At 41.3% G+C, this 20,384-nt stretch overlaps 1 protein-coding gene across 14 annotated transcripts in view; it reads left to right on the top strand.

Moving 5' to 3' along the window:
* The first annotated feature begins 6,345 nt into the window (after window positions 1-6,345).
* The window catches only part of LOC118424725 (insulin-like growth factor 2 mRNA-binding protein 3), a 68,969-nt gene continuing 54,930 nt past the window's right edge, over window positions 6,346-20,384 (top strand). For 6 of the 14 annotated variants that reach the window (XM_035833423.1, XM_035833432.1, XM_035833429.1 and 3 more), the window contains exons 1-2: window positions 6,347-6,824; window positions 9,948-10,008. In XM_035833423.1, coding sequence (XP_035689316.1) covers window positions 6,644-6,824; window positions 9,948-10,008 — 242 coding nt within the window. In that variant the 5' untranslated portion in view covers window positions 6,347-6,643. Of the gene's footprint in view, window positions 6,825-7,482; window positions 7,676-9,947; window positions 10,009-19,470; window positions 19,500-20,384 lie in introns of those variants that run through there. The other 8 variants (XM_035833433.1, XM_035833431.1, XM_035833430.1 and 5 more) reach the window with 4 other exon arrangements.

Below are 20,384 nucleotides of genomic sequence, written 5' to 3'. Positions count from 1 at the left end.
ATTCGTACTGTGCGAAGTACTTTTTGTCTCTAGTACCTTTTATGGATATCGCCATCTCTCTAACTCCAGTTTAGTAAGTTTTTTTTTTAATTAGGAGGTATTACACAACATTATTTTGCCCTGTGACGAAAAGAACGTACGCCTTGCCGACGGGCTGCCCCGTACTTGATGAAAATCGCACGCGTCTGCATACGGCAGCACTCGTTGGCGACGATCTTTACTCCTAGTTTTACGCGAAGACAACATAAAACCGAAGAGACAACTCTCTAAGTCAGATATCTAGCTAGTGTCCGCCAAAGTTGGCCTTCTTGTCATTTTTCTGACTCTTGTTGCATCGTAAATGAATTTACAATCAAAAATTGTCTTCTTTCATTGAAAAAAATTGAATGCCATACTGCAGTCGGCTGAGATGTGCTCATTGCCTTGGTTTGAGACAACGCCACAAAGAAGTTAGCCTGGATACCATACCCCAACCTCAGATATCTTTCGTGTTGGGCACGATAGATACTTGAGATCGGGCTGGGGTTTGGTAACCAGGCTACAAAAAAGTATACAGCTCTCGTGATTTTCCTTTTTGTTTAGCTTTAAGCCTGAGACCCAGCGGCCGAATCTCATAAAGAACGACAACCCGAGTCATAAAAAAATGAGGTGATATGTTATTGGGAGCATAGTTCAGTTGATAAAAGGCCAACCAAATCATGATCAACTTTGCCTCAAATAACATTCTGCGACTCCTCTCACCCCCTAGCCGCCAACAACAGAGACACCGAAATAGCAAATCCACCCTCCTTTCGTCCATCAGTGTGACATTCACGTTACCAGCTCAGTGCCCCCCATAGCTTATTTTCCCAACAACAACCTACGCCCAGACAAACCGGCTGACATTTTAACGATAAAAGTACTTTATCCTAGGCTCTTTCACTCACTATAGGTTTTATCCTTTACACACTTCTTGCGTCTTTCTCCTGATACCGGAAATACAAGGTGAACGGCCCACGCGTGCACCTGCTGCCCTTGACGTTGACGTTGCAGGGCTCGAAATACCACCTGCATATGCAGGTTAGTGCAGGTAAAACTGGAGCTGTGCAGGTATTTCTGGTGTCTACCTGCACCTAACCTGCACTGGGACATGTACTGGGTTTTATACATAAATGCTCTATGATGTAGGTGTATATGGATTGTTATCAGCTGCATTGACTATAGCCACATATAAAGTATAAAAGAAAAAAAAAATTGCAAATGTTTTTGAAAAATTTTAGTATGATCCATACTTTCTAAATTCATAGTGGTGCAGGTAAAATTTGTCAGGTGCAGGTAACTTTCAATGTTACCAGCACCAGTGCAGGTATGCAAAAAAAGTATTTCGAGCCTTGCACGGTTAGTAACCGTTATCCTGACTTGAATCAAAACGTTCCTGGAGAGACGGAAACGCTCCGAACATGAAAGGTACGTATCTAAACCAGCTTTCCGCGTTTTACTCTTTCGTTTTTGACTAAAGAGGAAGTCCGTGATTTGTCCTTGATGAAAGGTACGTATCTTAACCAGTTTCCCGCGTTTTACTCTTTCTCTTTCCGGCGTTCTCACTAAAGAGGAAGTCCATGATTTGTTCTTGACCGGAAAAGGTCTTGACTTGAAAGAAACGTCTTCCTACAAGACTATATTTGTACTTGCATCGTGTTTAGGCAGTGCAAAGTACGTGTGTAGAAAAACTTGCACGGGGGTGATTTCTTTTGAATGACTCATTTTTCAAGCCTTTATATTAACTTGCTAGGTTCCTTCAGTTTTGCTAAGGAAGTAGGAGATTTTCATACTTTTCGGAATGAAGGTCTGTAGTGCGTCGAGATGCATTTCGGAAATAACAGTCGTTTTCTGATACGCGAGTTTTGGAGGTGGGCGATTCTCAGAACTTCTTCCTTTATTCCGAAGGTTATTGCGATACTTCAGTCTTTCCTAGCCTGGGTACCATCCGGAAAGTAGTTCGCTCCGACATTTATTATACACTATATACAGTCGCTTCTCTCTCTCTCAGACATTTATTATACACTTTATGAAGTCGCTGTTTTTGGCTTGGATAGTCTGAAACTGTAGGATCGGATAGTCTAGTTAAATATGTGTGCGTTGAATGCACGGGAACGATGAAACTGTATCGTTTATAAATGACTGTATTCTAAAAAAAACCCAATGTACTGATCACGAATCTTTCTCTCACCATGGGCCAATCTAGATGCATTCGTTTCTAGTGGGTATATCGACAACAATCTGCAGGCTCTGTTCTGTAATACTAGGAGCTTTCACTCAGACATGTTTGCTAGAACTGGTAGACAGTATTGTGCTACTGATGAGACAGCAACCTCACAGTCTTCATAATATGAAAGTTTACTTGCAAGTTTATGCTCGGAGGCTAATTGCAAGTACACAGTAGAAACATTGGGAACATACATGTGACAATGGATAGTCATATCATTGTAAAAAGAGACCACTCGAATACCAGTGTTGGCTATTTCTGAACAGGTTGGGTTTGACTTTTTTTGGAAGCAGAGGAAGATGCCGAAAACCCATATGTGACATGGTCCATTCGTGCCTTTTCAAAAGTGCGATGTTCCTAAAGGCTTGATTGTTTGGCAACAATCATTGATGATTGTTCACAGAAAAGACACTGAGCAATATCAGTAGCTCATAAACAATATAGACGCTGTTGCGTTTATGTGATTTGATTTATAGCGAAACTGTACAATTTTTAAAGTCGTCATGGGGTTTGCATCCAAGGAATGTGAGAAATGATTGTCATTATATTTCATGGTGGTTTTTCCGGACTAGACCAGCTGATCCTCTTCGCAAGACAAACTCCAATCACGGTCTAGCCCACCGTCTGTTTTGAAACTCTTTATTTTCTAGTAGTCCACTTTTTAACGAACATCATCATTATCATCATCTGATCGTGCTGTTTGCACGGATGAAGCTGACTCTCTCCGGCTCCCTCCATCCATCCCTATCCTCTATATATAGCCTTGGGCAGACCACGGAACAGCAAGCGTGTTCGCAAAGCTGATGTACATAATAAGTTTTACAGGGTCTTCCTATACTTGTACGTCTACGGGCTGGCAGTTCAAGCGCCCCAGTACAAAAAGAAAGGGCCAGCAAAAGTGTGCTAGGAGTAAAAAAAGACGGAAAAGGGCAAATGCACGTCAAAGTTTCGTTACCCATAGGAGAACATCACTAATGAACAAAAGAGTGCTAAATGCTGCAAGAACAGGGAAAAAACACTGAGATTGAGCCGAATTCTTACATCTGCTTGGAGATAATATGTAAGACATTTCTATACAACAATTTATTCTTATTTCATTTTATCTAGAATTAGATCAAAGCAATGCAGAAGGCATCCCAGGCAGTAATACTGATTTTGGGTGCCATCGAACACACATACTTATACAGCTGAACATTTACATACTGAGAAATCTTTATAGACGCAACAAAAGTACAGCGACTTTCGTAAGGTCTAAAACAACTACTTACACTCACACTCACATTACTATCCGGTTTTGCGTACGTTACTAGTATTCCCTGTCTTCCAAGAGTTGGAAGTACATATACAGTACATATAAAAGACATCTGTATGACACAATGAAATAGTACAACATGCATATGTTGAGTCTAGCGTGTCATGTACACTGTTGCTTCTAAGGTATAAACAGTAACGTTTCATAGAATCAAGCAGTACATCGAATGATAAACATTGTGCCGGTAACTCCGTGAAATCCAAGGGCACTGAGCGCTGACGTCACACAATGGCGGACACAATGGCGCGCGTGTGGAAGATATATGTGTCTATTAAGGGCGGGATGCCTTTGTGTTACATTGACATTGACATTGACTTTGACTTTGTGCTGAGTCACTAATTGATTCGTTTTTTCTCAATCTCCAAGCAGATGTTTGGGTGGAAGATGGTGAAGATTTTTGACTGTCTGGCTCCTCTCACAACCACTCATCCGAACATCTGCTTTAATTTTTCCTTTCCCGCCCTTTTCTCGTTGGTGATGACATGCAATCGACGCCAAATATGGGCGTCGTGTGAGGCATGACTGGTAGAGTGTTGGGCTCGGAACCTGACGGTCCCGAGTTCGACACCCGTCGTGCCCCCGTAGTTGTGCCCTTGGGAAAGGCACTTCATTACACTTTACTTCACCCAGGTGTAGAAATGGGAACCTGACTTCGGTCGGAGAGGTAACATACTACCTTTTACTTTCTGTCTGTACTTATCTTTGTATGCGGCGCTGTTGATATAACGTTAAGTTACTAACTTGAGTGCCGTGTTGCATTGTCGTCGTCTTTCCAAAAGAAATCATTAAAGATATATGGACGTCATTTTGTCGTACCCCATGGCCATCCTTGGAAAGCATTTCAAGTTTCTCTTACAAAATCTTTGAGGGTTAGAATTTACGACATAATATCCAAGGAGATTTGAAAATGTGCACAAATTTGTAAAACCGGCTGTGTTTTTTCCCGGGTCCGAAAAACCGTCCGGTCTGGAAAATTTTACAACCGTCCCTCTGAACATCTGCTTGGAGATTATTTACGGCTGCCCCCCTGCTGATAACCTCTGAACCCCACAAGCGACATGCAGGTCGATGACCTCACTCCCCCAACTATCTCACGTCATCATCCAATGGAAAGGTCCAGGTAAAGGTCACCATCCAATCAAATGACGCAAACTGTTCGGGGCTAATCATCATCAATCAGTTGAGATAATGTGTTGTGATATTTGGGTGTTCGTGAAAGGCTCGTTCTTTCAAGTGTAAATGCGAAGGTGGGTGAAATAGCAAAGGCAATAAACAAAGCTCCTTGAATAAACCAAGGAGCTTTTATCAGGATAAAAGCTCCTTGAATAAACAAAGGTTCAAACAGACAAACAATTTTTTCAGGATATGCATCTCTTCAGTACAACATGCTCAGAACACAAAATATACATCCACATACATCCACAGTCACACACCCACAACTGAAAAGGTAAAAAGTCTAAAAAGCCTAATCTCCAAGCAGATCATACGGTGCCATAAGGTAGTCTAAAGTAAAGTATAGATATGTAGAAAAGCTGGCCAAGGAGTATAGCCGGCCAAAGGAAATCAGACGGGCACCTCCGGTCGCATACACACTCTTAGGCCGGCTTTACTCTTATGACCTCTTATGCTACCGTTGGATCTGCTTGAAGATTAAGAAAAGCCCAGCCCATAACGCATAAGCCCAGCCTGCAAAAAGAAGGTTCTGAGCGAATGTGTGAAGAAAACAATGCGGGAGGACGACATATCGGTATTGATCTTAACAGCCTTCAATAGCTTTTTATCTGCGCAGGCTTTCGTCGTGACGTCATGGTGGCTGTAATTTGAATCCGGGTGGCCATGCTGGAGTACAGCAGAGGTGGTTGGCTTGTGTATCATGATTATAAACCGACGTACAGTGTCCTCTAACCATGGTGCAAATGACGCCATATAATTATTAAAAAACCTGTATAACTCTTACATCCATGTAGCCATCTTTGATTGCTTTTTCGTGCCGAGAAACAAGTACGTTTATTGGATTGGCCTGTCCGCGCATACTGGCTATCGAGTTACTCCTGTATTCTCCAAGTAGAGGTTTGGTAGGGACTAGGGAGGTCGTTGTCTTCTTTTTTAACAGAGCCGGTCGCTTTCTTTATGATTGAGAAATAGAATGATGTTAGGATTTCTCCATCCAACCTCTGTTTGGAGAGCAGGCTCCAGGGTCCTCCAGATCTCCGCAACAGCATAGAATTCAGCAACCTCGTAATTAACATTTTGGATCTTTCTTCCCACGTCTGTTGGAAGAAACCAAAATCCTTTGGATAATTCAAGAGATTCTTTGGGTAAAAAGGAAATTCATGACATTTCTGTGTCAAGATTCGGGTCCAACTTTCTTTCTCAAAATTTACTAGAAGTTTTTAAGCGTTTTTGTTTAGCAAAAGCACAGATAAGCTCATAAGCAAACAAAGAAATAAATAGATAAACAAGCAAACAAATAATCTCCGATAAAAGTATGAGATCCTCCTCTGAGGCAATAATAGATTGGCAATCAGCGCCAATGAATCACGTGACCTGGGTCAATTGATTGACAACTGTCAAGTTATCTCCAACGTCAAACTGAATAATCAGCAAAACTCCATTTTCTCGCGTATCTTTCAAAGATAACAAGAGATTGTTTTCTGCGTAAGTACGTTTGTACTTGATGAATGAGAGAGGTTGGCAAGGTCTGGTTTTGGCGGGACGGAAGCACCGGGCCTGTCACGTGAAGACAGCTGACCACGTGGCCGGCTTTCAGCCATTCAACTATTCGTGGTATTTGCGTGGATTTTATTTGAAGGCGGTTGGTCCGACGCTGCACTCACTCCGACAGCTCGGGTCCACACGAGTCAGCTACACTTCACAACATCATAACTTCTGGTACCCGCCGTCCCTTTTCTTGGTGTAGTTCTCACTACACAGGCTTCCCGACAGTCTCACTTCAGCTTTCACACCGCCTAGTCCGGTTCTACCTCTCAGTTTTTTTCTCCCGGTCGTGGGAACGCGTCAGTCTTTTTCGGAGTTCCATCCTACCGCGCGAGAACACGCTGGTTCGAATCCTGTAGTAGCACAACATGGCCACGAAGTTATACTTTGGCAACCTGAGCCCAGAAATCACTCTGGACATGCTCAAAAACCTGCTCATCGAGTATGACGTGCCTATCGTGCCCGACACCGTGCAACTGAAGAATCACTTCGCCTTCGTGGAAGTTCAGGACAACGCCAGCGCCGAGGAAACCATCCGCAAGCTCCACGGTGGGTGCTCGGGGGAGGGCGCTCCTGGCCCCGTACGGGTTCGCAACCTCAACCGACCTTTCCTTGCACCCCTCCAGGAGTCAGCGAAGGTCGCTTGAGGTTGCAAACCTACGTAGACACACGTAAGAATTGGCCCCGGGATAAAATTCTAGGCGGCAAATAGTTGTGGATCTTCGCTCGGACATGTTGAACATCGCTTGTGAAGGACTGAAAAGTAAAAGAAAACGCACACGCCAAGCTCTAACAGCATACACTAGATACGGTCCAGCCCAGGTCGCTTCCAGCTCCGAGCAGGACACATAACGGTGATATTTAAAGTTTTGGCAGTCAGTTCATTTTGCTAGGGACGCCAGAAAATCTCTAACAAGTCTTTAGGCTTGAGAATCGAGGTTAGAAATGGCGAGATTTGTTGCTACATCCTCAACAGGGAGATGCAGAAACATGGCGGCCCAGGCGACCTACATTTCGCCCCGGCTTGCCTCAGAGCTTGGACCTGGTTTTGTCTTCCAGCCGGGATGACATCCGCATTTTCCACCCAAACAAAACAACAGATCGACCCAACATTAACCCATCTCAGTAGAAATGAAGTGTTCATCCTGGTTTATTTCTTTGCCGTCGTCCATTTTTCTTTTGGAGGTGAAAGAACGTTCGGATTCGAACGTACGAAAGCAAGATGGCAGCTGGTGCTCCGGACGCCGCTCTGGCCGTGCCCGGCCCCGTGGTGCCCTGTCCGCCCGTCCTGCTCCCAGGGCCACGCCCGCCCTTCCCGATGTTTCCCCAGCCTCCACTCTTTCCGCATTTTCCCGTCCAGTTTCCACCACAGGCAGGGTTTCCCCTCCAGGGTTTCCCCGGTAACTGTTTTCTTTCTCGTGTTGTTGAAATCGACGTTTTCAAAATGGTCAATTTTCGAACCGATTTCGAACACAAAACCGACACCGCGTGGTGAAAGGTCCAAACTTTCCACGCCAACCTGACCCGGTGTCAACCTTTCTCGGTCATCTTTTTTAAAATTTAACAAGAGATTTATGAATTCTAAGTGTTGTAAAATAGTTGTAGCATGTTTATAGGGAAATATAGGAGAGTTTTTGAGTTGAAAACTTCAAAGGATTGTTCGGTTGTCTGTGTTGTAGATAGTGCTGACTGATAGGCAAATCAGTTCTTCTTTGATGCCAGCGTGAAAAATCCCAGTTTATTTTTTTCAGTCTAGTCTTAGAAAACCACGAAATTCCCAGTGTTTCTGTAGACAGTTTAAGTTTGTTGTCTGCACAGACAGTTAACGATCAAGTTGGGGATTGAGTCCTGAGAAAACCACAGGAAATCTCTGTCTCAATCTTTGATGTAATGGTGGCACGCCATTTCAGTATATATCCCCAAATACAGACACAACCACAACGTAAACCAGTCTGTTTTCATAAGGATATCTTATCAGAAAGATTTCAATATCACCCTAGAATGGATCCATATATTCAAAACAGAAAGTTGAGCTGAAATACCGTTTTGGTACTTGTGTAAAAAGTTAAAAATTGTAACTCTTGTGGTTGACAAATGTACCGAGAAATTGCTCAGAATTTGCCAAAACTTTGTGTAGTTTTGAAATCATTTATGAAGAATCTAACTCTTTCTAGAAGTGTAGCATAAAAAGTAAGATTCAATACAAGGAAAATCATAACAGTGCAGCAATATCTTGTAAGAATCCATCCTGTTTTTGTGTGTGTGGACAATATAGTAAATATTTGGCATGCTAACACAAGTAGAGAGTGGAAAAACTTTCTGCTGAGATTTCTCTGTCTGATTCTTAGAGATTGGTGGACAAGCATTTGTCAAAAATTCTGGTAGGAGTTCTTACAATCTTGGTAGAGTGGAGTCCCAATTCTCCAGAAAACTGATCTGTGATTCAGATGTAGAAATGTAAAATATAGGTTGAAAAATATATCCAAAAGTGGAGTCAAAATACTACAGAATTTTTCTCTAAATATCATATCTACTATTTATACAAAATTTTTGTTTGAATGAGCATTTTACAAAGTATGACAAAGTATTCTATACTATTGCTATGTTTTAAAACTACAGAGTGAACAGGTGTTTCTTTTTGTGAAGTTAAACTCTAAATGTTTGAACTGATAAAAATTGTCCAAAGTGATACACATTGCAATATTTTGAGCGAAATGTCATGTGCGTTCTTCCGTCTATTTTTGAGAATGATTCACTTGTAACTGTTGTTTGAAGGTGTATTGTACAGCTACACGCGTGCTATACAGTAACTCCCACTCCTAGTATTAGTTGAAACACTTGACTCTAAATGTTCACATAGACTATTTTGTGTTATATAGCTGTTGTACTAGAGCTGTGGGCCACTTGCTTTTGGACAGTATTTATGATTGAAGGAAGACAAAGTTTTTGTAATATGTAGTGCATACTGCTGGAAATACCTTGCTGCTTTTTGTATAAAATATTTTCTTAAATGTTTTGAAATTGCTTAGAAAATAGAGGCAACTTACAACTTGGTTTACGTGAAGGAATACACTGTCGTATTAGTATGTACAACTACATGTTTAGAGGCTAATTAAAATTTAGAATTTACTAGAAAACAAAGTATTTGGACCCCTGAGTCTCGGAAGCAAGAAGTTAACAAATTTAAAACATTTGTCATTTTGTGAAAATTCATTGGTAAAAGTACAACCTTCAGTTTCAACCAAATGTAGAGTCTCTATAGCCCAATGTATGGCTCAAATACAACTACAAGTTTATGTAATGTGTATCATAATTTTGTCATTGAAAGCATATTTCCTTCATCCAGAGAAAGAATAAATTTATGAATTGCTTTTGCAACCCCAAATAAAATTGCTTTGTTAAAAAAGATACCACCTTTTCTCAGTTTTTGAAACAAAACACCACAAATTGTGGTTTATATCAAGGCGTGCAATGGTCAGGCATGGCGCTACAAAATATGAATTATCAGCTAGTTGTTAATTTGTGAAGTATTAAATTTTTACCTATATATATGACTAGTGTACAAGTGCCATGTCTATGTTACTCTTCCTGTACATTGGTTGTTTCAAGGTGTGTTACTAAATACTTAACCAGAAATGTAGTACCAATTTCTTGACTGTATTCCTCTTCTAGGCTACAACTTCCATGGGTCCGTGATCACTGTGGAACACTCAGTCCAGCGTAATCGTGGCAGGTAGGTGTTTACTACATGTTATTATTTTGGTACAAACAACATGATTTTACTTTCATGTTGTTGTGTTGTATCGAATCCTGTTCTAAACACTTTAGTCATACATATCTGAATCTTACAAGTTACAGCATTGTTTGAGTTAGAAGATTTCTATGCTTTTCATGGCATCTCAGAGAAGATAGGATTGTGCCTTTTTTTAGCGTAAAAAAAGGTAAAATGTTATTTTATGTTTTATAATTGCCACAATACAACAGTCTTGTAAATAAAGGTGGGGAATTTGTGGTGCATTGAGTGATTCACATTTACAATATGTGTGAGTGTTCTTGCTTACCCTGGACAAAAAGTGTGAATATTACCAGGTTACTCTACTCTTACTAATCTTAGCTATCAGTGATGGCTATTTGTATCTACACACTGTTAGCAAGGAGCTCCTTGCTGTTAGCTAAGTTATCATTTCTGTATTATTTATCTTTTATTTAGATTAAGAATCACAGCTTTGTGGTATTTTTTATCTCTAAATATGAGAAGCACAGTGTAGGAGTGCTGTTACCATTTTTGATTTGTGTTTTGTGAGGTAGATTTGTCTTTCTCCCATTGCTGAGAAAATGGCAGGGCTGTCCTCCATTTTTAATCCTCTACAGCAGAGAATACAGGGTAATTGTGGCCACATGGCCTGGCTACTACCCTTGGGGTCATGTTGGGGAGGGCAGGCATACTTTGGAAACGTCCATCGCCGGACAACGTTCCAGAATTTTCCTCCAACTTTACCTACTGTGTCAAAATTGGGAATACAGGGTTGGTACAGGATGGTATAGGGGTGTTTTTCCGGCCTGGAAATGCAGTTGGGGTTACCATATGGTCAGTTGACACCAGATAGGGCCATGCAGGGGTCATGACACAGTAGACAGATTGTTAAAATTCAAAGATACAAACAGCTGAATTGTCTTCCTGCCTCTGGTTTTCCCTTCCCCCTCTCTGTAACCTGTTTGGTATTTCAGAGCTTACCACAGAAGCAGTTGTGCTATGTTTTCTTGTGGAGTGATATAGGAACTAAAACAAGAAGATTTTGTAGAGAACATTCATTGCTTTGGTGGCAGTACTAGTAGGTGAAAGGTCAGGTAGTCTGCTGTCACCAGATGACCTGGAGAAAAAATATAGTACGACCATCTGTAGTGCACGAAATACAAGACTTTTTCTTCGCCTTCTGTCAGACTTTTGCCTGGAGAATTTTCTGTCAAATCTAAAAGAAGAGTGTTACAAAATCAATGTTTGTATGAGTCTAGTTCGATTGATATATCGTATGAAATGTTGTTTTGTGTTGTGTAGAAAAAAGTGCTCAAGACAGAGAGAAAAGAAGGAATAGTCTTGAGTTTGAAGGAGTCTTGGGAGGGTTTTTCATCTGTAGTGTTGAAGCTAGTAGAAAGTGCAAGTGCCCCTCACTTTTCCACTGTTTTCAGACTAGGGGAAACAGTATCTGTCACCCCAACACTGTGGTGGCTGACCTCTAACACTCCTATCTAACATTAGAATCTGCTGAAATTCACAAGTGGCGAGTGAGTGGCTTTAGCCAGTGCAAATGTCCAAGCTTGTCCTGAAATGTCCACGGTTTCACAAGCTAGCACAAGAAAACTGGTCATTTTGTGTTGTTGTAGTTCTTTTCTATGTATCACTATCAATCCTTCCTTTGTGTTCTGAAAAAAAGTCTGAGAAACTGAAGTTTTTTTTACTCATTCAGAGATAATTCAAGGAAATATTTGCAGGAAAAATCTTTGGACAGAACTCAGATAGAAGAAAACTCTAACTTCCTAGCTTCTATCTGGCTACAAATATTGCCAGAATTTGTGAGAAACCTTTGCAGGCATTCAGTGTTTACATAGGCAAAACTTGCATACTACTGAACTGACCACATGGCCGGGCAAAAGATGTAAATGATGGGAAAATTTGAGTGTGAAAATATTATCTTCCCAATGGTAGAAGTAACAACATACAAGCACCAAGGCTAATGCGATTCACACCTGCTAAAACCCATGCTTTTCTATTTTTGGTATTTCTTACAAACAATAGTATCTATTGTCCATAGGTTCACCATAGGGCAGCTGACCACACAAAGGTGGTGTGGTCACTATTATGGCATTACTGCCCATTCAGGCCATCTCTGAGATGATAAAAGAAGAAAAATGACCAAAGTCAAAGAAATTATGAAGGCTTTCGCTTAGCCTTTGGTGCTCTCGCTTAGACAAATCTTCAGGATTTTTGCTGACATCCTTTTGTCCAGTTCTCTCATGATGATATTTGTCATGTTTTCATCATCGTTTTAATGTTTTTCACACAGTGACAGGATAATGTTGTAAAATATAAATGTTAGAAAAGAATCTTTTGAGGACCTTGATTCAGGTGTTGTAACAATACTAACATCTCTTCTGTGAAGTTACCATGCAGTGCATGTTTGGATTGTGTGGGAATATACTGAAATTCTGTATACTTAGTTCCTCAAGATGGTGATGAAAAATGTCTCATTTCCTGCAATGACATCTAGAGAAAACAAGAAAAAAGCAGACAGGACAGAGGCTTCTTTGCATGAAGCAAATATGACCTACTTGCTGAGACTCTTTCCATGCTAATTCTTCATCTACCTCTCACTCACCAGTCACTGCCTTCTCAGTATCCTATAGCTCCAAGCTTGCCCATGCACTTGGGATTTTATCTGGGCTTGCACAAAAACAAAAGTCAAGGTTTTCTCAGGACAAGGGAAAGCTTGGAGTGTTGTTTTGGGGACCATAAATCTTCACTCACAAGTGGCGTGGCCAGCCTTTGTTGTCTGACAGCTTTCAGAAATGGCCGCCCGCTTTCTTGCTGGTATAAAAGTAGGTCAGGTGGGGAGGGGGGCGTTTGCCTTCTCGCCGACTTTCACAGCTCTTTTGGCGACTCATCGAAGGCTTATCTGTAGGCTAAAGCTTTAGCGATACCGCCTTTTTGCTCGCTAAGCTCTGAGAGAAGTTGTAGGGATTGGTTTTCTGGCTGCCGACACCTGTCACGGAGGAGGGTGTCCTTGTTTTTGGGTTGTGAGGTGAATGCCCTGATAGCGGACAAGGTCATACTTGATCAGCCACGGAAGTTGCCAAGGTTTTGCCAAACCCAAGCCTCAAGTTCTGTCTCAAAAACACCTGTGCGAGGATTTTGTCAGCCTTTGTTAAATCAGCTCATTTCTGTACCAATGTACAGGCTTGTTCTGTGGCTTATCTCTCAAAGTTGTCTGACATTGGAACAAAATGAAGTCATGTCTGGTCTATGTGTAAATATGTTACTGAACAAGGCTATCAGTAAAAAAGAATAGGAAAATGACAGCAGTTTCTTGAAGGTTAAGTCCTTGTAGTCAGGAAAAAGATGATGATGAGAATTAAAAAACGAGAAAGACGTATCATAAGCTGATGTCTATGACATCAGGACCGGTTTGTCAGATATTGTGAGTCAGAGGATCAGAACTTTCTATGAAACAATGCAATCAGGAAACCGGCCTTTTCCTGAGTTGTCTATGAATCGAATAAGTACATTAGATGTACTGCCAAGCAAATGGCATGTGTTTTTAAAAACCCACTGGTCATGTAAAGAACTCACTTTATATAGATTGGCTAAAGTCCTTGGCACTTGGTCAAAAGTGGTAGATTGTTCTGGGGTTATTCTTGGGCGTGTTCCCAGCTCTTATCGTTTTACGTAGGTGGAATCGTGGACAATATTTTTGGCTGAAAATGAACTAAGTTGACATTTTGGAACAGTTCTGTTTTCTTGTCCAAGCAGTGAGAAAAGAAAATGGCAAATTGTACTTTGCCATATTATCTCTTTTACGTTTTAGAAGTTTCGGTCCTTTTTACATATCTGTGGGCTGGGTAATTTTGTTACTTCTTGGTTCTTGCTTCCTGTTCATCCACATGAACTTGAGATGAAATCTGGTTTCTTGAAATTTTGGTTTCTAAAAATAACCCTGAATGTGACGTGCGTTGAACAGAGGTTCCGGTTTGGCGCAAGACTTGCACCAACACCGGCTTTTCTTTATCCAGGAAACCTGTCTGGAAAATTGTTTCTGGCCAGGCTCCAAAAATATGATATTTGAGATCATGGGTTTAGAAATTGTGTTTGAAACCAGTTTGGACATGGACATTTTGAAAATTGAAGTTTTTCCAAACATCCTTAGGAGTATTTTATCACTATCAGGTCCTAGTCTATACCAAATTTATTTCTTGTTATGGCTTGGGAAATGATAAGACACGAAAATGAGTAAAAGCCAAGACATGAAAAATAAGGAGAAACCAAGATGTCTTGGTTTGAAGGGGCAGCTTCAGGTGGAGACTGGTATGCACAGGTAACAGTGTCCAGTCCTTGAGACCACTTTGATAACTGACGTTCTGGGTTTGAATTACATCCCAACAGGCTATGACAAAGGGAACTTAGATGTTTGTGTCCGGTTGTTGCATACCTGAATAATAGGCGCTCTTTGACCCTTGACACCCGAGCAAGGACGTGAGAGAAAAACACATGGTTCTCTCCCCCCCAAGTTCACCTTGTAACGAAACATGGGATTAAGAGTGTTATCTGTCGCTAAATAGGTTTATCCCTTTCAGATACTTGAGCCTAAACTTTTCATCAGCAGGCAAATGACAAAGAATAAAAGGTTTTAACTTGTACCTGACCTTGGGTATCTGTTTGGGGAGAGGAAACTTGAGACAGGGTCATTGACTTTGGTCTTGTTTAGAGCATACTATAATGTCACAGCGAGAAACCGCTGTAAAACAACTGTACTTGAACACCTGTTCGTGTACGGGTTTCTGTATACACAGGTGTAGTCAGGTGAACATTACGCCTTTTCGGACAAAACAGGAAGTGAGCAGGTTTCCAACACCTGGCTTGTTGTCCTCTGGGAAACTACCATGACTAGTCTGTGTATATAAAGATACATTACTGGTACATAAGTTGTTTTTGGAAACACCACTCGCCGATGATTTGTTTAGTTGTAAGGAATTATCCGTCCATTGGAAAACAAAATACAGTAAAAAAAACCTGTACTAGTTGCCACCTTTACCACCATGTTATTGAACCATTACTAGTGACCACCTCTACATAAGGACCACCTGGTCATTTATATACAGTCAAATCTGTACGAGTGACGACCTCTATCTAAGGACTGCTTTGCCAATGTGGCCATGTTTTGGTGGTGCCTTAGATAATTTTTCTCATTAGCACAAGCATCTTGTCTATAGACTACTGACTACCTGTCCACAAAGATTTTGACTCTACAAGGAGTCCTTAAGATTCAAATTCAAACTGGAAAAACTTAGAAGAATTTAGATGTTAGACTTAGAGCAAGTAGAGAGCAAATAGCATTGTCAGTTTGTGCCCCCCTCCCCCTTGATATGTATTGTTCCATGTTCCTGTACGTAGGAAAATACCGGTACAAGAATTATTATGTCAACATCTTCGCACCATTGCCCATTTAATCAAATGGTTAGCATTATATTTTTGATACTGAATGGTTCTTGTGGTTTGAGACGAGATCTGGATAATGCTAAAACTGGAAATCCATTTTATGGTTTAACGTTTGCTAGGATGTTGGTACAGGGTCACGGATAAAAATATTCACTAACACAGTCGTAACAATTCCAGAGGGGTAGTAAGAATGACTACTCTAGCTTGCCATGTACATGTATATGTACAAAAACATGGACAACCCAGGTAAAATTGCATATTCATTTGTCGCTGTACCCAGGGTTCTAGCTAATGCATTTTAGGGCGTTGGGCCATCATGCTGTTATTTGCGATGACCATGCTAAATTAGGACCATTATGCCAAATGGCATAATCATGGTACCTTGCTAGTATTTGCTTGTGTGATAATATGAGAGTAAAATGGGAAAAATGTTCAAATGACCCTCCAAACTTACGAAAAATCCTTCTCATTTTAAGTGTTCTAAAAAGAATTAAGTCACCCCATGGACACCCTTAGAATGACAACTCTTTACCTCCCTTTTTAAAATCTCTTCACTATGAAAGGACCAAGACCCCCCCTCCACACCATCACCTCAATTGGTCACATCTCATCTTGATCTTGACTGGACATTGCTACTAGTATTACTTTTGGCTAAAATAAAATCCTGGCCAGAACCGATATTGTACCATAAATAAATCCAGCCATTTCTGTATTACAGTTGTAAATGTAAGTGAAACCATGAGAATATAGAGTATTCTGTAGTGTTTCCCTTCCTAGTAACTGAGCATAGCTTTTGTGCCATAAAAGATATAGTTTTTAAGTAGATAATTGAAAAAAATGGGACTCAAATGGCAAGTTGACTGGTCAAGGTTATATTGCAGGCCTTTTACCAGTTTTAGTTGGACAGTTGAACCAAGACTTGCATCCAGCCTTGCTAAGATAGACATTGATATCTGAGAAGTTGCAAGAGGTGAAAGTCAAGGATGACATTGATATCCAAATCCTGCACCTTTGGTCAGATTTCTATTAAAACCTTATTGCAGACTTTAGTGGGAGTGGTGTGGCCTTCATGGGGTTCTGTCATATTTTTCTGGTGTTGCTATGTAGAAACTCGGACTCTGAGAGGTTTTGGGCAGTTTGGAGAGTGATTGTACCTGAAAGATGGTTTAGTTGTTGGCTACACAAATGTCAAGATGTCAGGGTAGGAACCGTGAGAAGTTCCATATAATGTTGACTTTAGACAGTGTCCTGATATTGCATTTTGTGGTGATAATTTAACAGCGGAATAAATTTTGTCCCTGAGAAATTATTTTACACATGTATCAACTGTTTCTGTCGTTGTTTGGAAGATTGTGAGGTAAATAGAACATACAAATGTTATACAGGGGTCTGTTTCAAGCACAGTGTATGTAGGGATTAAGTAAAGACAAACATTTTAAATGCTCTCTCTCTCTGTCATTCAGTGTACAAGGCTATGATTTAACTGCAAAAAATATGGCATGGAATAAATCATTTTCCAATCAAATTCAAGTTCAGTTTTAATACCATCTAAATCAAGGTTTACACTCAGTGCTCTACCATCTTACTCTCTCCTACTGTTCTGGAGGATACAAAGGAAGTTGAGTAACTCTCTTGAGAATAACAGAGAAGTCAGTTCTTGGTTGGGAACTGTCACCTTGAATTCAAAACCTCAAAACTAGAAGATCTGATACTCCTAAAATGTCTTCATACTTGTAGATCTTTCTGGAAGCTACTATTTAAAGATTATCGTGTGAAGAACCTTTCACTAGACAAAACCTGTCTTGAAACGTCGTCTTGATCAGATATGACTGTCTAGTTCATATCATCTTATTCGCCATTGTGGGTGGTTTGACAAGTTTAGTCTGTCTGAGGTCCCAGGTTTTTGAGCGTCCCAAGTAGACCACATTCCTAAGGAAACAGGACAAAACAGGAAGTAAGCAAGACCGCAATGTCTGCGTCTTTAAGTCAGGACAGGTATGAAGGGGGTCATATGTCTTATCAAGGCCCTGTATCACTTCATGGTGCCCACACATACATTGTAGGACCTGGACTATAATTTCTTGCAGCTTTGGATCTACATTCCATTGTAGTTCATGGTTCAAGTGTCTGAAAGTTTGTGTTGAAACAATTTTGTAACTATACTTCCAAAGTTTCGTTGAAAAACAAAACTAGAATTGTGTTCACATGTCTGGTATATAGTGTGCTATCTGTCAAGCCTCAAGGCGAAGTAAGGTTAGTTTGTCTCGCATAGGAAATTGTTTTATTTTGTTGAAACATTTTCTGCAATGTGTCAGGACGAAGTGTTAAAGATTGGCCTGATTATATAGCTGTTAGTGCTCACACAATGGTTGGTAAACATCACTTCCGGGTTTTCACTGAATGTTACCTGGCTGCGTGGACCGCAGGGGTTACTTGAGTTCAGGTCTAGGTATTACGAAATCGTTGACGTGATCACGGATTTGAATGCTTTCAGGACTGCCTGGAGCCAAAATGCGTTGACTTGCCAAGTCAGTTTATTCTGTGTAGGTATGCTATTAAACGTGGATATCTCGGAACCAAGTTCTATCCTGTCCACGAGGATAGTTCAATTCTAGCGCCTTGATCAGCTGATTCTACGTAAGCACCCTTCCCGAACGTGGCACCGCTTGTTCAATACCTTTTGTCTCCCTTGAACTTGACCGAGTGCCCATTTAAACGAGGTCAAAGCTATAAGCTAGAATTACAAGCCCTCCCTTTTCTCTAGGGTCATGGAGCATTAACTGTGTAGCAATGGTTTGTTCTTTATCTGGCGCCTTTATGTGGCTTGTAATACTTCGCACGATTTCCCAACACTTAAACTGTAACCGTGAGCGAAGGCTTTGCCGTAACCTGAAGAAAAATGAGGTCTACCCTTCATTGAGTTTTCACTGCAATACAAATCACACGCAAAGTGGGTATTAAGGAACAGATCCGGGCTATTATCTACTTAAGCATTCTGTGCGGGTTCACGGTTGCATGTACTGTGTATATATACACACACACACGCACGTTCCTGCAGTTCAAACGGCCCCCGTTAGAGGGCCACAGACCATGCAGGTGAGGTCCCGATCCGATTCATCTCGGAAAACTTCGTTAACATGTATTGGAGATTGTCTGGACTCTCCTTGTGTGTTTCCTAGCCATAACAAAGCTGCCTGGGAGGGAGTGAACTTGCAAAAATGTACACATGCACAGCTGAATAATTTACATTCAGAAGGTTTATCTTATTGGCCCAGCGCCAGGTGGCAGTACTGTGCTTATGCTGGCAGCCAGACGTAAACTGCTTGCCCGTATTGGTCATGTTTTTTCAAACACAGCATCAGACTTTGCTGTATTTGGACAGTTTTACTATGTTGTAGATGGGATGGTGTATTTGCTGAAGTGATCATGCCTCGTCTGTTTTGCAATATCATTCACGATCGTAATATTTTACACAACAATAAATATGGAGGTCATAGTTTAAAGAGCAACGTTGTGAGAGGCCAAGCTGATAATAGCAACTGATGATCAGCTGTCAATGTGGGAGGGCGGGACTTCTCGTGCTATTGTTTCCACTTCGAAACTTGCTGAAACATCGCAACTACGGTTTGCGCAATCGTAGTCTGTAACACGTGGAAAGTTGCACACGTGTTGCAGGTCCGGAAAGACAGTTACTGTCTTGAATGAAAATTGTGAATTTGAAAATAGTGTGGGGTCATATCCAAGTACAGGTTTGCATGCATAATCCCTGGGCACAACTCCAAATTCTCTCTGGCTGAACTTGCTGCAAAAACCTTTTCTGTGTGTTTTGGTTTTGTGCCGCAAAATTTACCAGAGTAACTAGCGGACCGCTGGTAACCCGGACGCCGCATTTCTCTGTATCTGCGCTGTTAAACGTAAGGAAAGAATCTTTGAAAGCCAACAGGCAGAGGAAGGAAGATTTTGAGCTGTGATTGCTTGCCGCCAACTCAACTATCAAGTGGTATGTCTCGCACTAGGTAAGTTTTATCGTGTTCTGGCACTTCTAAGTTGCACGTGGTGCGCTTTCGAAGTTTAAAGTTCGCGCCCTGGTAACGGTTTGCTACTCGTTCCCGGAGAATCTTGGGTAGAAGTTTTTGCGCAAATGTGTATGTTATATTCGAGTTTGTCTCCTCGTATAGTTAACATGCGAACTCTGTTTCCGTCCAGAAAAAATTCCGGAATCCCCACGAAGCTACTTCTTGTCTAAGTCGCGCACGTATTTGCCTGCGCACCGAGGCAACTGCGTAAGACTTTATTCCCAGAGTAGACCATGTGAAAGCTCCAGGCTTCATATGTTTTTGTATATTGATTTTTCTGTGTTCTGTAATGTCAGCTGGTAATGACCTTGACTGAGTATGCATGCTGAATCGAAAATGAAGGGTTGGAGTGTCCAATCGCTGGACTGCCATGACCAATCACAACAAAGCACAATGATGTGGAAAGAGAGTGCATTTGGCGGGATACTTGAACTTGGGACTTCACCACAGTCCCTGATAGGATTTCTCGCATATGGCAGTGCCTAGTAGCAAGAGGACAACCCTACTGGTGCCCCGTAATTGAGCTTGTCGCAGACAACAATGTCAGACAGGGTGAAATTAAAATCTGGCTTGTTTGTATCAGCGCCGACGTAGGCGGAACTAGTGAAATGTCGCCCTGTGAAAATATTTACTGTCGGTAGGGTGGGGGGGACCTTGCAGCACCAAACAATGCCTCCTCAGACACTGAGCAAGCAATCCTTGTAGGCTTGAGAAAGTCACCGTAGTGCAGATAGATAGCTGAATGGTTCCCTGCCATTAGATGTAATGACAGATTAAAGCGGGCTAGATGTTATAAAGATAAGTCTGATAGAAGTATTGATGCCA

Source organism: Branchiostoma floridae, chromosome 10 (genome assembly GCF_000003815.2).
Source record: "Branchiostoma floridae strain S238N-H82 chromosome 10, Bfl_VNyyK, whole genome shotgun sequence".
In the NCBI taxonomy this organism is placed as follows: Eukaryota; Metazoa; Chordata; class Leptocardii; order Amphioxiformes; family Branchiostomatidae; genus Branchiostoma; species Branchiostoma floridae.
The sequence above is the reverse complement of the archived record's forward strand: the minus strand, read 5'-3'. Positions and strand labels throughout refer to the sequence as shown.